Below are 17,320 nucleotides of genomic sequence, written 5' to 3'. Positions count from 1 at the left end.
TTTCTTCGTCAAGATCTGAGAACGCTTTCGGCGAGAGACGATGTCGTGATTTCGGACTGGGACTTCTGCTGGACTTGGTGCTACCCTGAATGAGTGAATGAATGAGTGAATGAATGAGTGAATGAATGAGTGAATGAATGAGTGAATGAATGATGAATGAATGAGTGAATGAATGAGTGAATGAATGAGTGAATGAATGAGTGAATGAGTGAAGGAAGGAAGGAAGGAAGGAAGGAAGGAAGGAAGGAAGGAAGGAGGAAGGAAGGAGGAAGGAAGGAAGGTAGGAATGACCATTATTTAAACAGGATAGCAATGTCGGCAACTAATACAAAAAATTAGTAACAAATACCTACTATAATTTTAGTACAATAAGCCCAAAAAATCACATTCCGTAAATTCTATTAATCCTTAATTCCACACACCTTTCCCCGCACAGCGAGTGTGTCTGTGGACACGAAAGAGTCAGACGTGTCCCGTAAACCGAGAGGAGAGAGTCTGTGGGAGTATTCGGAGGGGCTGGGGCTGGTTTTGCGGATGACGAGGGTGTTGAGGGAGGCGGCGGAGGAAGCGGAGTCCGGACGGGACAGAGAACTACTGTCAGTCGGCTCCTGGACGGACACGAACGGTCCGGTTTCGAGGATAACCGGGAAGATCAGCTCATCTGCGATGTCACTGTCTTGGGCAGCTGTCAGGAGAATAAGGTGACTTTTTACATAATGATAATACAATATTGCAAGAATGTTAAATATTCTTGGTTGTAAATCAGCAAATTGAATGTAACTCTGATCTGCAATTGACAAGCCACAAAAGCATACAATGTATACCTGATACATGTGATTCATCTGTAAGGATACTTTGTGTTAAGTTTTAACATCTGATCTTCATGTTCCTGTACACATGGGCATTACACCTGTGATTAAAGATAAATTTCCAAGGTTCCTTTCCCAAGAGCACAACGTCTGGGTGCATGTCCGGACATGTCTGGGTCCAACCCTGGGGATTGAACCTGGGTCTCCTTGTTTGACAGTTGGACGCTCTATCCACTACACCACACAGACGCCACCAGATGTGTACTATGTAGTATTACACTGTCAAGTAGGTGTAAGGATATGTGTCTACTGCTTACCTGATGAGTCCATAGATGCCTCATACCCTGCCTCCACTGGAGTTATGGTCGGGAGGGGGGGCCCCCTGGAGGGGAGGGGGGTGCGTCGGGGGGACAGGGGGTGGAATGCAGAGATGGGAGACCTTCGCATGGGGGTGCTCTCCTCTGTGTCTGTGTCTCTGCCATCAGATGCTGAAAGTAAAACAAAATATTACAAGATACAGCAAACTGATTTGTTTTTGCCCATCTCATACTTAACAATTAACTGAGCACCTACTGCTCTGTTTATTCTTCCTCAAACACATTTCATACAAAGCTTCTCCAACTCTACCCCACAACTTGCTACATGATGTAACTCAACACCCCATGGTGTCTGCGACAGCACCAGTTGGCATGGTGACAGACGTCTGGTCCAGGTCATTGACCTTTTTTTAGAATGGTTTATTTGAAGTTTGAAGTTCCACTCATAGATGTCACACTTGCAGTCCTAAGACTGAATTATGGTAACAGTACATACATACATTATCATGGACTTATAACAATTATACTGAAGGTTAAAAATTATGAATTACAACTACAATTTATGTAAGTGTACAATGTATAATGAAACTAGTAAAATGCGTTGGTTAAAAGATGGACATTCATGTACTATATCGAATAATAATTATTAAAATCGAATTATAAAAATATTTATTATTCATATAGGATTTATACTAAGTACTTATAAACAAGGGGCGTCATATAATAAAATACACAGTGTTGGCTTATGTGTCCTGCTCGTTCAGGAGGGTTGTCATATAGGGGATAGGACTTTTTTGGTATCTGATCGTACGTGCTTTAACAGAGTCAAGTAGATGCGATGATCTTGTTGTTCTGGCACTGATCTCGCTGCGGTATGGGGGTAACCAGTCTCTAAAAGTCTCTGAATGCAGCAGTCGTGTAGCGAAGTTGTAGCACAGCTGGCGGCGGCGGTTCTCTAGGGTCGGCAGGTCGAGTACTATGCATGCCTCTGGGTAGGAAGTGTAGGCGGGGCCCAATATTGTCCGGCCTTACTGACCTTACTTGTTTGGAGTGAAAAGAGAGGAAACCAAGCAAAAACTTTTCCTTAAACATTATGAAAAGAACTATCTATCTATCTACTTCATCAGTTGTGTAAAAGTATCCTTATATGTTGAAGTGAAAGTGAAAAGTGAACCCCTCTAACTTGCTACATAATGTAACCCAACACCACAGTATCTGCTACAGCACCAGGTACAGATGCCTGGTCCAGGTCAGTGACCTTATCTGTTTGAAACAGAAGTTAAGGAAACAGAGCAAAAACAAATTATGTTTTCCTTCTGTAAAGATAAACACATTGAAAAACCTTGCGACTGATCTATCCACAATACTTCATTTCTTGTGTGAAAGTATCCTCATACGTTTGAGTGAAACTGTCTTACCCAGCTCGACAATGAGCTCAGCACTACACACAGCGGCGCCGGCGCAGTTTGTCGCTTTACAGACGTACTACATGATGTAACCCAACACCACAGGGTATCTGCTACAGCACCAGTTACCATAGTGACAGCTGAAAAGTGTCTTACCTAACTCGACGATGAGCTCAGCACTACACACGGCGGCGCCGGCACAGTTTGTCGCTTTACAGACGTACTCTGCATCATCATCATCATCAACCTTCAGCACGAGGAGAGCGCAGGTTCCGTCCGCGTCGTGGATGGTCACGTACTTGTTACTGTTGGTGGGGATCGGCTGTCCGTTCTTGTACCACAAAACCTGGAAATATCATGGTGTTGGGTTGATGAAGTTTAGACATCCAAGTAATAAGATACGCCAAAAAACAGTTACTCAAGCAAGTGGATATGATTTTAAAAATGGTCAGATGTTTCAGGTAGCATCCACTACCTTTCGTCTCTGAGTGTCACTCACAAAAGGTAGTGGATGCTACGTTCATGAAACGTCTGCCCGTTTCCAAAATCATATCCACTTGCTTGGGCAACTGTTTTGGGCATATCTTGATGTTGAGATATATTCTAGAAGGACTTTTGTACATGGTGGGAAACTCTGAACAAAACATATATATATGTATTACACACTGTATATTGTATGAGCATATACTATTTATTAGAGGTATGAGCATATACTATTAGAGAAATTTAAAACTACATGCAAAGGTTACCACATGTATATCAAAACTACACTCAGAAACATCTTAATTGGAAGAGTCCAAGTGCTGACCTGAGGAGGGGGGTTCCCTGTGACCTTGCATCTGAACTTGGCCCGGCCGCCCTCCCGTGCTTCTGTGTCTGTGATCTTACGATCAAACCTGTGGGACAATGTCACAGACGAATTTGCAAAGCAAATGGAGAATGTTTACCTTCACATGGTCTAACCCAACAAGCTACAATGTACTGCTCTGCTTATTCTTACATAACATATTCATTTGGTGAGCCCTTCAAAGCTATCCTGTCAGCTTGCTACATGCTAGTAAATGTAATCCAACACCACAGGGTGTCTGCTACGGCAGTAACCATGGTGACAGACGTCTGGTCCAGGTCATTGACCTTAGTTTTTTTTTGGAAGGGAAGAAGAGGAAATGGAGGAAGAATAGGTAATTTTGGATACAAATTAAGTCAAAGACAATATGTCAGCTTGCACATCTTTTTGTCCTCCATCATTTCTTTAAGACTCGGGATCCCCTAAGTCTACATAGGAAGATCTAAAGAGAGAAGATTCCTGACCTTGGTGCCTTGGCGTCTACAGGGTCGACCTCCTGGGTAGAAAGCGATGCGGCCTGCATCCGACTGAGCACTCGGGTGATGTCTGTGTCAAACGCGTTTGGCATCATGGAACCTGCTGTAAACAAACAATAACAAACAAACAATAAGCAAAACAAACTTGATACCACTTACAATTTATACATATTTATTCATCTAATCTTAAAGTCAATCATATGCAGTTCTGTTGAAAATCAAAAGGAGGCAACAAGCTATAACAATGTTATGTTTTGTAAAAAGTTGTGACTGGAAAGTGGCCTGCAGGCCGATTTCAGCTTTTTATGAATAAAGAATGGTTCAACTTCAAACAAACAAAATTAAAGGTTCTTTGCTTCGAATATCTTCTCAACATTTCTACAGAAATTTTTTAAAGCTAACGATGACCAGGAAAAGACGGATGAATCACCTTGAGGTTTGACCTTAAGCCGACCTGACGACCTTGCCTTCCCCGCCTCGTTCTTGGCCACGCAGCAGAACTCCCCCTGGTCCTCCCTGGTCACCGTGGGAACCACCAATGAGCAGTCTCCGCGCCCGTCCCTCTCCGTGATGTAGTTGCGATTGTGTGTGACGTCACGCCCGTCTTTACGCCACGAGACGGAGGGTTCCGGGTAACCCGACACCACGCAGCGGAACCGCGCCTCGCGACCTTCCTCAGCCTCCTGGTCCGACAGGTCACGCTCAAACAGTGGAGACTCCTGGTCCTGGGCATCCTGCAGGGGTGGATAGAAAGTGTGAAACAGAGTAGAATGAAATGAAATGCATCAAAATGGAATTTCCATCCTGGAGGGGATAGGGTTAGGGTTATAGAACAAAAGACTTCCATCTATTGTACTTTATACCCAGTAATACGTCATACATACATATCCTGTCAAGCTAAATTTTGCTGGTTTAATAATGATTTTAGCCTTATTTTCTTACATTATATTATCTATCAAGCTTTACCTTGTAGTGTATGCTGCACTGAATCATTTACTCCATTTATTGCAGGATTTGTATACTAACTTCGATTTTAATTTACTAATTCGTTTTGAATGACAACTACTATTTGTGGGTCAGCCTTTACAAGCTGAGTCTTCCTGTGCTGACCCAAGTAATGTCGATCACAGGTACAATCATGTATCCTTGCCAATAAATACAAATTCGTCAGTGGAAAGAAAGCTGAACCATTCTCCCAGATCTGACCTGTCTCCTGAGCAGAGGAGTTCCCCTGGTGATGATCTTCCTCAGGACTCCGAACGGCGTCTTCTTCACCTCTGTCTCCGGTTTGTCCCCATCGCCGAAGGTTTTAAACGCCGAGCGGGGGGACGACTCTGACGTCATGACAGGAGGCGGGTCTGAGAAGGCACAGAGGGAACATTTTAGTAAAACGTTGAACAGCCTGTTTTTTACCTCCTCACCGATACGTTACAGGTAGAATGAGAAATGTAATCTGTTAATTAGTTTGCATCACATCACAACATCATACACTCATCATCATAGCTTATCACTGTACACTAATGAGCAATTAGAAAGTCTAACGAGATGGAAAATATCTCCTCCCACACAGAGAGGATGTTCCAATCTTTCTTTCCTACATCTGCTTGGTGATAAACAAACTATACCAAGACTTAGTAAGATAGTATTTTAGACTTTTCAAAATTGGATAAAAGTTTGATAACCAAACGTTTTGGGTATTATTCTGAATTGTTTGCTTATTAAACTTTTATCTAGTTTGGAAAGTCTAAAATACATGTATTAGCTTCGGCCACACCAATTTAATTTCTTGGTTAACGGATTTTTCTAGAAAAATAATGGAGCGGGCGGGCGAAAAAATAAAAAATAAAAACAGGCCTAGGCATCCTATTATGGCCCAAAATGGTACGATAGGAGCCATGAAGTCAACACACCAGGCTGGTTCAAAATTTAAACAATGAATTTTGAACTTTTAATGATACCATTGCATTGAAAGATGGAATAACTGTAACAACTAGATGAAAAGGACTGTTTTCAACTGTTCAGGGCAAAATTTGAGCATTTTGCAGTTGATTCTGGATTTTTATTTTTATTTGCCAATCTGAAAAAAAATGAAGCGGCGAATCCATTAACCAAGAAATTAGATTGGTGTGGCCTTACTGTTTCTACCCTGGATGACTAATCTTCACACATGTACACCAAGACTAGTAGTAAAAGATACAAAATGTAACCAACCAAGAACATGTCAAAGCCCAAGACATCTTAACACGATCCCAAGGCCTTGCCAGAATTCTGAGACACCAATCCAAGACATAGTCCCAACTGCGTACCTACCTTGCCACCAGGTGAGCCAAGACGACCGGTCTGTACCAGTGAAACCATGTTGCAACACGAAGCCACACACTCAGGAGTTGTGAAGTGTTTGTACACAAAAACTCACCCACTAACAAGCTAGTCCCTACACCAGGCTTCTGGCAGCCGCACTGCGATCACCATTTTTGTGCCGTTTTATTCACAACATGGTCATACATAATAAGTAAAGCATACTTCCTCAAGGCCCTCTCCTCACACATACAAATAAATGTAACATTTTCATCAATAAGGTAGTAAGAATAATGAAGAGACAAGAAAGAATCACATAACAAGCTGGTGTACAGATAAGAAACCAATCAAACTATTATGACCTGTTAAAAGTTGAAAACTAACATCAAATATCTTACAGACGGCCCCCGAGATTAGTTGAGGATAACAGGAAGAAAAGAAGAGGTAATAGAGATATTTCAGGTGAGCTAAACTACTTAACTGACAGAGGGAATCAGTGACAAAGAGAGTTGGCAATATTACGGCCCAAGAAGCCTTCTTTAGTGGCTACTAGCTAAGCTCCCCTGTAGTGTAGAACAAAGTGAGTGAGTGTACACGCTGTACAACACTGTACAAGGTTCAAGTGGGGTATTTCTGGTCACCCTGACGCAAAAAACAGGCCAGTCGCCAAGCTGGGACAGAGAGGAGGGCAGATACTGTCTCAGAAAAACACTGTCTTATCTCAGTAATTGTGCTTTGATAAAGAGCAAAAAATGCATGTTTTACGTTGTACAATAAAGTTTCTTCTATAATGACAAGAAATGCCACCATTGACTGAATTGTCGTTCTTTTCCCATACTACATAGTCTTCTGTTAGGTACATTTGTCTGATAGTTTGTTAAACTTTGTTGTTATATAGCTGCTGTAGATGCATTATGTTGTACGTTGTACACTGTTGTGCAATAAAATATTATAGATTATGTGATAAGGGTTGTTACAATGGTGTGTAGTGGGGTATTGGGTATTGTGGGTGTTTGACATTTGTACTTATGGACGTTACCTGTGTACAGCAATGTACAGGTGTGTAAAATTGACAGGTGGGCAAACTAGACTGAAGGGTGCTTGACCTTGGAACACTCAGAGGTCGTTTGTAAGAGGATAAGTCAACATGCTGGTTACTAAAGGGTAACTTGGGGATGTTTTCTTTCTTTTTATCCTTTTTCCTTCTTTCATTTCTTGCTTAATTTTCTCAATTGAATCTTCAACTCAAGTAAATTATATTACATATTATGTTGTAGACAATAAAGGATATTTGGAACATCCCACAGAAAATACGGGGGTGGTCAGAGCAATGCAAAAAAAGAATGTTGAAATTATTTCTTCCCCAGTGGAATGGTCCAAACATTTTGCTACAATGTAGCAGGTACCATAAATGAACAAGGGAACTTTAACTCATTCATAAAAGTTGTGTAGTGAACTGTTAGGTCTATATTTGTTCTTTCTGCTGCTCATGATATAATTAGGGCTGGTGATGCTTTTATAGCATGTAAACATCATAAACAACTCACATGTTTCCATTTAAAGAGTTTCCCATCAAGTGATCGTAAAACAGCCAAGGGTTGCATTTTTAGAAGGGCCTAAGATGACTTTAAAAATGGTACACACTTCTTTCTCTGCTTAGCACTCAGCACATATGAGAAGGAGTGTGGGAAGGTCAAACACACAGCACTACCAGCGGACTAGCCCCCTGCTGTAGTGCCCTGCACAACTGTGTGTCGCCCAAGGGCTTAACAGAAATGGATATGGGCACCACTCTACGTTCTGCATAAGGGCACGGGAGACCTTTCTTTTCTTTCCTAAGATCACTCCAAAGTGAAGAGAGGCACATTGTTCTCAAAATATTATCAACACGATCTTGTTAAATTTGTTACCATCACAAGCACTCTTCTAAAGCTGATAACAATACTTACTCAGTTCAGTGCCTAGAAATGGTCTCTTAGCCTTGCATTAAGCAACTGAGTCAGTTATTCCACACTTTCACTGAGTCCAGCTTGTCTTCAGTATTGGTGTTTCAGAATTAGGGAGAAGAGATGCTTTTCCAGTGGCCCAAAGTTTAACATACTTGTGCCTAGAAGTGGTCTATAGCTTTACAAATCGAGAATTCCAAGAAATGCCGATCAGATTGGGTAGGTAAATATTTGTTTGTCAACAAGAGCGTGTGAGAAGCGGGGCCAGACTTTGTAAACAGCCAGAGTCACGGACACAGAAGCGACTGTAAACATGATGCAATGTTTTGATACTGTGTAGTCCTGGCAATGGTGGGTCTAAGATGTCCAAACAATGTATTTCACGGTCTTAAGATGTTTTCTTCATCTATCACTATTTTTTTCTAACGAACTTTCTCAGTGCATGGCCACTTCTAGGCACTGAACTAATTTATAAGTTCTAAATTCAAGTTATTGGAACAGCATCTCTTCTACCTAAGTCAGAAACATCTTTCTCTGGGCATTGATTGCCTGTTATTATACCAAATGTTCCGTACTTGCAATTAGCCCTCGGGCATGAATTTGCAATAAATCATCTTTAAAATTTCCCCTTCCAACTTTTTATGTAGCACAGTGATGAAGCACAACTATGACATGCTAGATCCTGTACGATGACATTGCTCTCATTTCCTTCCCCACACACCAGCTCAGCTAGCACACAGGATTCTCCAGGAAGGAACAGTTCTTTATGACGTTGTTCCGGGGGAATATTTGTCATCCTTCCTCCAAGCGGAGTCAACTTTTCTACCCTGGAATTCCCGCCATGTTTATGTTTGGTAGTTTATCCACGTCATGACATGACATCTTTTTGCAGGGAATGCCAAGCCTGAGGAAATGTCTTATTGACACAGCTGGCAGGAGGAGCGGACTTCCCAATGTCAAGAAGACATAGATGCAGTTTTCACCTGTAGACCTTCAGATACGGCCTCTGACATAGACTCGGGGCTGTCAAGGGCACCACGCTTTAACCCCTGAGTGACCTGTATCTTTGACCTTGATGATGACCAGGATGATTGGTGACCAACCCTTACCTTTGACCTGGGTTGTCAGTGACCCTTACCTTTGACCTGGGTCATCAGTGACCCTTACCTTTGACCTGTAAGATGACCTGGGTTGTCAGTGACCCTAAAATTTGACCTGTAAGATGACCTGGGTGTTTGGTGATCCTAAAATTTGACCTGTAAGATGACCTGGGTGTTTGGTGACCCTCAAATTTGACCTGTATGATGACCTGGGTGTTTGGTGACCCTTACCTTTGACCTGTAGGATGACCTGTGTGGTTTCGCGGCCGCTGGGGTTGGTGGCGACACACAGATACTCGCCGGCGTCTGCCAGCTCCACTCTGCGCAGCCTCAAACAGCACACATGGTCACGGGACAGCACACGGTACTTCCTGTACAAAAATTGTCAAAATGTGGAAATTAATGTCACAAAATGTTATATTAAGTCAGGATACACAATGATAATAGTGCTGACTATTACTTTACCAAGAAATCACCTTTTAATGAGTATTTTTTAATTATGGCTTGTGGCTGCGATTCCCAAGAAAAAGTCTCTGAAAAGACATTTTCTGCAATAGGCAAAATTCTGTTGCAAAACATCCAGCAAAAACCGTGAAAAATCCATGTTTCGCGCAGGTGAGGTACATTCTACGGACGTGCTACTGAAGCCTATATTTGACGTACAGGTGTGTTACTAGGTGTTCTCACCTGTCCGTGTGTAGTTTTCCCAGGTGTCTGTGCCAGGTAACATGAGGTTTGGGCACTCCGTGTACCACAGCTGTAATGGAGCCAGTCCTGCCCAGTAATGCTTCACAACTCTCTACAGCAATACTGGGTGGGCAACTGGCAAAAAAAAAATATTTCTGTTAGCTATATTATTCAGTCAGCTAGCTAGCTAGCTAGCTAGATAGGGAGGTAGAAAGATATGTATGTAGGTAAATAGATATTGTGCCCCTCCAACTTTGTCCTGCAACTTGCCACATAATGTAATCCAACACCACAGGTTGATAAGCATGGTGACAACCTTTCCTCAACAAAGACACTTAAGACAGGGGACGCCACAGATTTTCTGCAACTTACGATCCACTGCTCAACAAGCCAAGTGTGTCATCTGCATGATGTGATTGCTCATTCATTGACAAAGACTTTTACTTTGACAAAGAGTTTTACAGTCAAAACTTTGTCCAATTCCTTGTGTTGGAAATTACAGTTTAAATTTCGTGCATAATGGTCTTGAATACATTGACGTTATTCCTTTGGAATAGAAGAATGATGAAGAAGAGATGAATGGATAAAAACAATACGTTTAAGGTAAACATAGTAAACCACCCCTTTCCCCACCCCTTAGTGCAGTACACTGATAGCTTCCTGCACAGATGTTCGCTATTAAATGCTCCAAGTTCCCGTCATTAACTTTAATTAAGAGGTTTTTATGGCAGCTTAATTGGCACAACATCAGCCCACGTGTGGGGATACTGTAATTACGAATACGCGAGTTATTTTCAAAGCTTCTCCGAAGTACAGTACGGGGTTCTATTCTCCCTTATTACACCTAATTAATGTCAGAAAATGCGATGTTTGGTAGCGCTTCACCGAACATTGCTAGCCTCCACCAGGCCTTTCTACGGGAATACGGATCGTAGAATTCGGCGTAAAAGAGAGTAAAATGGGCCAAGGAAGTCCGGCCGCGGGGAGGTAGTTTCTTTCCCTCTGCCCGGCCAGTCAAACCTACAAGGCGGCCAAACTCCCCTGGCAATTATTCTCCTATGTACAGCCAGCGTAGTTAGTCTGGTAGAGATTAGACCATAACACGCTTTTATTTATAACGTTACCTGGTCCGGTCTTCCGTGTTGAGACGTGAGAAACTTTGACAAACTATAGACCCGTCATTTTGACGAACGTTTGCAGCTCAAGGAGGCTTTTGTATCCAGAACCGCGCTTTATCCAGAACAATGCTCAGGCACGGTTCTGGATAGTCCACGCGTATCCAGAACCGTGCCTGGGGCAAATCTACGTTCTTGGATACACTAAGACTATCCAGAACCATCCCTAACCCGTTCAGGTGTAGATTTAGGCACGATTCTGGTATCATGCAGACGATAGCAGACGACAACAAAGTTGGAACCCAAAATCCAAAATGGCGGCGTAAACAATATCACGTGACCTGTGACGTCACGAGCCATGTGGCGCGAAGTCGTCACCACGTGTGGGGTTACTGGAGGTCAACCTGTAGGCTGCGATTATGTTTTCTGATGTTCATATTTGGGGTAACTAAATCATAGTTTGTGGATAAATACCTATTCCGTTTGTCACTGACGAAAGTAGTGGATACTACTTGAAACGTCTGACAGATTTCATAAATACAAGTGTAACACGTATGTAAAAAGTCAAACAACACCACCCATAATGTAATCGCAAAACATCTATTGGCTCTTAAAATTGGCCTTTAAAAATAAGAACCAGATAAAAAGTGGCGAATTTAGGGCCGTTACTGTTTAAAGCAACGCCCTTTTTACCAACCCCCTGCAGTAGTACACTGATAGCTTCCCACAAACAAACGCACAGACGAAGTTCGCTATAAACCCTCCAAGATCCTGTCATTAACTCAAGAGGTTTTATCGGGGTTTAATTGGCGAGATATCGGGCCAAGCGTGGGGTTACTCACGGTCAACCTTAAACGCCACCATGGCAAGTGCATAAAGGGGGGCCCACAAGCCCTTTTTCGTAGAACGTAATCGGCCGTTTTAATTCTACGTAGAGCATAGACGGACCGCTCTAATATTTTTGCGTAGAGCGTATTCGGCGTTTTAATTCTACGTAATGCGTTGTAGCCACTTGGAATTTATCGTAAAGCGTAATCGAGAGGTTTCCGAATTCAGCGTAGAGCGTTGTCGGGACCCCCCCCCCTTGCAGGCCCCCATAAAGATATGCCTTAATACGAAACACAAAACATATTTTCTTTTTTATATCAAGAGAATTGCGCAAACTTTCGCCGTAGATTCTCAGAGCTGTGCCTCAGCATTAGGAGGACTGTTTGTAGGTTGTGAAACCGAACCGGTCGGATTTAAACACGACCAGACTGGACAAACACACGGACTCCGACACCGCTACACACGCAAGGACTCGGCTTTTTCTCTTGCTGCGTAAGTAAATAACAGAAACGTAGGCCAAAATTGGATAAACCATTTCCCCAGCGGTTGACAGAAAGGGACCAACTGATCGCAGGGCAAAAGAAGATTCCCTAAAAAAACCGTCCACCAAATCCCTGCCACGCTCTAGAATTTATTCCCTAAGAGTTTATAGAATTGTGGAGAACAACACAAAGTCATGTAACGTTAGATGATCAACGGTTCTATTCTTAATAACGTCACTAAAACACCTACAACTATTTCCAATTGCAAGCAGATCTTTTGGTGGCAGTATCCAATACGTTTGACTGACGAAAAAAAAGATACCGGTACACACAAGAAAGCCTGTTAAAACGCATAAAACACGTAAGAAAATTGACCAAAAGCCTAAACTTCTGTTTGGCCATTTGAGAGTATGATTTTGTAACGTGTAACATTCGTCATCACTATGTCTGTAACGTTACGCGTTCGAAAACAAATACCGTTGTGTAAGAAATGTGCCGGAATGGAAGAACATGTCTTGAGAATTGTGTAAGATGTAGAGAGGACATTCCTTACCTTCCGCCGGCGGCTTCAGGACGTTCCTCCCTCTCAAGAACTGCAAGAGAAACGGCAGAGACGTTAAGGGGACAGTGCGTTAACAACGGGAGGGGGAGTGGTTCGGTGTGCATGTTGAGGACGACTTTGTTCATCACTGGATCTGATTTAAGGTTTTAATATTTGACGGTGTTGATCGTTGAAGAAAAATACCAACTAAACGCGTCAAAGGACGTTTTTGGTTTTCTGCTTGTGTGTGAATAATGTTATTGTTGGAGTTGATATCATTGGAAGTATCAAAACACGGGGGTTCACTGACAGAAAACTAACGCCAAAACGCTCTAACTTTTTAACTTTTTTTTTGGTACGCACTCGGACTTCTTTTAATGAATTTACGCCAAGGAAAAAAAAACACAGTAAACAAAAAAAGAAGTGAAAAGCTTTAAAAAGGCCCGATAGAAACGCCTAAACACGTCAAAATAGAACGAAGGCCAAACTCTGCTAGGATAGCAGTGTCTAGTGGTTCCCCCGGTGCGACCTTAAGCCAATATTGGTGCCGAATTTCATTTTAAGGTTCCTCTACACAAGAAAAATGTGTGTCTTCATGATAAATATGTAAAAAAATAATAATAAGCCGAAGCCTAAACCTCAACTTGGATACTAGTGGTTCCCCCCGTGCGCCCTTACGCCAATATTGGGGCCGAATTTTCGCGACAATCATTTTGAGGTCCTCTACACAAGAAAACTTCATGTCTTCATGTAAAAAATTAGTTTAAACCTCAGCTAAGAGACTAGTGGTCCCCCTGTTTCCTTGGTGGTTCCCCCCGTGCGCCCTTAACCCAATATTGGTGCCGAATTTTCGCGTCTAGATGCGGAGCAAACTTCTGTTCCCGGTTCAGACATGTCCAGCCGGGCAGCTGGGAAGGCAAACTTCGCACCCACATGCCGGGTACCGTAATCTTACTCAAACACAAGGTTTGGGGTGAAAATAGCCTCTACCAGGCTTCGGGAGACGACTGGAAAGAGTAGAAATCGGTCAAGTAGACAGATAACATGCTGAAGAAGTGCATTTGCCGCACCCGACCAACTCCCCCGGCATGGCATCTCTCTATTTGGCCGATTTCTACTCTTTCCAGCCGCCTCCCGAAGCCTGGTAGAGGCTACACTGAGAACTACAGTAGAATGGAACGCGTTGTCAACAAGCTGACTGAATTCAGGTTATTTCTGTAGACGTTCAAGTTCTTGTTTCGTACTTTTGTCATATGTCTTGTAGTGGTGCAGTCCATATGATCGGGTCGTCGCCTGATGTATTGCACCTTTTAAATGATATACTAAAAATCAAAACAAAAACTTGAGTTTCATAAGTGCAAAAGTTTCAATGAAAGACCCGTCCGCCTTCTTAATTCTCTTTTGTTATTCTCTAAAGCGTGAAAACTTTGAATTTTGGCCAATAGTCATAAAAATAGTCATCCTACCTGTCCTTCCAAAACTTCCGCACCGCTGCAAAAATCCGCTAAGGAAAATCCCGCTGTCTTCAAGATGTCAGAACAGAAGAGTCCTAGCTGTAACCTCTTTAAACACACACACGCTGCGCATGCTCAGGTGGAATGTGTACTTGACAGTGACCCTTGAACCTAACTGGTCCTGAGACGCCGTTGTTGTTGTTGGGGTGTATGGGGTGTCAGATAGGGACAGTACGGTTGACTAACACCCCAGTACGAGTTTCCTTTCTATTTACTTATGATAAAACAATGGCAAACACGTCGTGGATGTATTGTGTACTGCCTACAGCTATTGGCAAAGGACAGACTATGTTTTGCCCATCAGAAAAATATTTCGAGAAAGGTATAACTGTTAAACTTCAAAGCTAAGAGTTTAAAGGTATCCATATGTAGCAAATAAACATCTGAATAGATCTTGGCCGTTACTGTTACTGAAAAGGACCACAGGAAGAATAGCTACATTTGTTGTAAGCTAAATGTGGATCCCAATAAAGTCAAAGTCATAACTGTTCACCAATCGCTTGCTAAATGTAAACTTAAAGGATGCACTTCACAAAATGTCCGCAAGGAGCGCTGCGTTCCGGTGCATTTTTTGGCGGGAAAAGTTAACATGCATGTGCAATGGTATGTACTTCTACATGTAGGTAAACATTCAAGAAAAATAAAATCACAAGAAAATGACCACATAATCGTCACGTTGAACACCAATAGAGCCAGCAACGTATTTATTTACAAGTAATGTGAGATGAAAAAAGAAAAAAATATCAAGGTTTTGATAAAACCTCCTCGGTCTTATAGCCTTTGTGATGTTGACATTTGCTCCATAACAGAGGTTACCAGCTTGGTTCGCATATTTTTTGTTTATTTGAAAGAGGACGGCAAAAAAAGCATGTCCCTTTATATTTTGGCAAGAGTTTTTTTTATAATTAATTAAAAATGTAAAAATTAAACATTATTATTATCATTGATTATTTTCATTTTTTATATAAGTTCCACATAACCTACCTTGGCAAAGATATTTGAAGTATGCCTCATGATCCTCCAAAAGTAAAGCAACAGAAATTGTTATAAAAAATTTTGTAACCAGCACTTAACAATCTTCACACTAGTTCACCTTGATCCAATCATCTGCACTCACTGAAACCTGTTAAGTTTGATTTGTTAAGGATGAAAAAAGGTTTCTGTGGAGTGAAATGTAGTTCTATAATGGTTTGACTTGTCTTTGAAAGAAGTCTACAATTAAAGGGAAGGTGGATATTTTCTTCTGCTTCCTCCAAGTTTGCAAACTCTCAATGTTTCCAACAGGAAACACGACTTTTCCACTGTTAAACAGTTTGTTGTAAAATAAAAGTGAAGATTATACTATTTTAAGATATCATCATGACTAATTTCCTGAATCCCTTAAGAGACCTTTTGTGTACATTCTCTCACAAGTAGCACAAATTGAGATTGACCATCTACATATCATAGTATATGGTAGTGGTAAAAAACAGACAAGTTTGCAGTAGCATGCATTTCCCACAATGCAACAGTTATGATGTCACAGAATTATGGGTAATCTTCAGGAATCAAGCCTTTCCGGAAGAAAAAGTCTCGTGCAGTTTTTGTCTCTCTCACAAGTTTGCAACCCAAGTCAGTCAAAAGGCTGCAGCTGAAGAAATCTTCCAGTAACGTTGCAGACTTTGATATATGGTTCATTCAGCATCCTTCCATACATTTGCAGACTTACAGTAAGGATCCTAAAGTTGTATTTCTGCCATCATCCACAAATTAGCAGATCTACAGTAGTTACAGACGTCTGTGCAATCAGTCACAAGGCTCAGGAAGTTTCAAATCTTCCAGTAATATTCAGTGATTCCTCCCATAAATAACGGTAAGGAATCCTAAAAGTTGTGTATTTGCTGCATCCATCCACAAGTTGGCAGATCTAACGTAGTCAAACGCATCTGCACATTCCGTAGTTTCGAAAAAAGGTTCCATTTCTGGGCAGCAGGCCATGCGTTACCCAGCATGCAGCAGTTTGTTTACTTGCTACCTGGCAACTCCACCAACAGTTCCGCCCGGCACGTGGCCTTCCCGACGTCGTTCTCCGCGCGACACTCGTACTCCGCGTCGTCCTCCTCCGTTGCCCTGACGACCAGGAGCGAGAATCCCCCGTCAGGCGTCCGCTGCATCTGGTAGTCCTTGTTGCTATGGATACGGTCGCCGTCGCGGTACCACGTGACCTCGGGTTCCGGCAACCCGCCGACCTTGCAAACAAACATGGCCGACTCGCCCTCTGTGACCTGAAGGTCGTTGATCTTCTTAAGAAACCTCGGCTCCTCCTTGGGTTCCTCCTTAACCTTGGGCTGTTCCTCCTCCTTGGCCAGCTGCTGCTTGACCTTGGAGAGGAATCCGCCGGTGCCCTTGGCCGTGCGCTTCCCGCCAAGCGAGGCCAGGCGACCGAGGGACGCTAGGCGACTCATGGCACGGACGGCATTACCGGTTTTCTGTGGGAAACGGGAAGGAGTCAGATCAGTGGAACGAGGCTACTAGTGTTATACTTGCTATGGCTTTTATTAAACTGGCTTGAAGTTTTATCAGACTGTTCTTGTACCAGTAATAGTTAGTAATGTCTGTTGTAAGTTGCAGCCGCTACAAAGTGTCATGCTCAGAATGGTTTTCATTTAACTGTTAGGCCATGTTGATTTGATTATATGGATGACATCCACACGCGCATGAATTTTCGGCCGTTTCCAAAAAAAAAAAGTTTCCAACCACACTGTAAATTGTACAAAACAGTTGCAAAATGAGCAAATATATACCACAAGTTGAAAAAAACTAAAATGCAAAGAAATGAATTTAAAGAGTAGATTATTCGCCATACCATACTATGTGTCATTTGTTCGACCTTCATAACAACGTAGATTTCATGAAAGCAACTTTTTTTTTTTTGCTGCAAAAACTTTTTTTTTTATTCGTTGCGCTTCACATCA

At 42.2% G+C, this 17,320-nt stretch overlaps 2 protein-coding genes across 2 annotated transcripts in view; both read right to left on the bottom strand.

The window, feature by feature from the left end:
• The window catches only part of LOC109471814 (muscle M-line assembly protein unc-89-like), a 91,529-nt gene extending 78,531 nt beyond the window's left edge, over positions 1-12,998 (bottom strand). The window contains exons 1-11 of the mRNA XM_019771169.1: positions 12,865-12,998; positions 9,887-10,021; positions 9,431-9,570; positions 5,062-5,213; positions 4,286-4,589; positions 3,844-3,958; positions 3,341-3,428; positions 2,689-2,878; positions 1,127-1,297; positions 423-685; positions 11-85 (exon numbers count right to left, since the gene is read on the bottom strand). Of these exons, the coding sequence (XP_019626728.1) occupies positions 11-85; positions 423-685; positions 1,127-1,297; positions 2,689-2,878; positions 3,341-3,428; positions 3,844-3,958; positions 4,286-4,589; positions 5,062-5,213; positions 9,431-9,570; positions 9,887-10,021; positions 12,865-12,998 (1,767 nt within the window). The remainder of the gene's footprint in view (positions 1-10; positions 86-422; positions 686-1,126; positions 1,298-2,688; positions 2,879-3,340; positions 3,429-3,843; positions 3,959-4,285; positions 4,590-5,061; positions 5,214-9,430; positions 9,571-9,886; positions 10,022-12,864) is intronic.
• Positions 12,999-14,961: 1,963 nt separating this feature from the next.
• The window catches only part of LOC109471813 (titin-like), a 309,005-nt gene continuing 306,646 nt past the window's right edge, over positions 14,962-17,320 (bottom strand). Inside the window, 1 exon segment of the mRNA XM_019771168.1 lies at positions 14,962-16,834. Within this exon segment, the coding sequence (XP_019626727.1) occupies positions 16,370-16,834 (465 nt within the window). The 3' untranslated portion in view covers positions 14,962-16,369.

The sequence above is a fragment of the Branchiostoma belcheri genome, unplaced genomic scaffold (genome assembly GCF_001625305.1).
Source record: "Branchiostoma belcheri isolate BF01 breed outbred unplaced genomic scaffold, Haploidv18h27 scaffold26, whole genome shotgun sequence".
NCBI lineage: Eukaryota > Metazoa > Chordata > Leptocardii > Amphioxiformes > Branchiostomatidae > Branchiostoma > Branchiostoma belcheri.
This window is presented reverse-complemented; position numbering and strand designations above follow the sequence as displayed.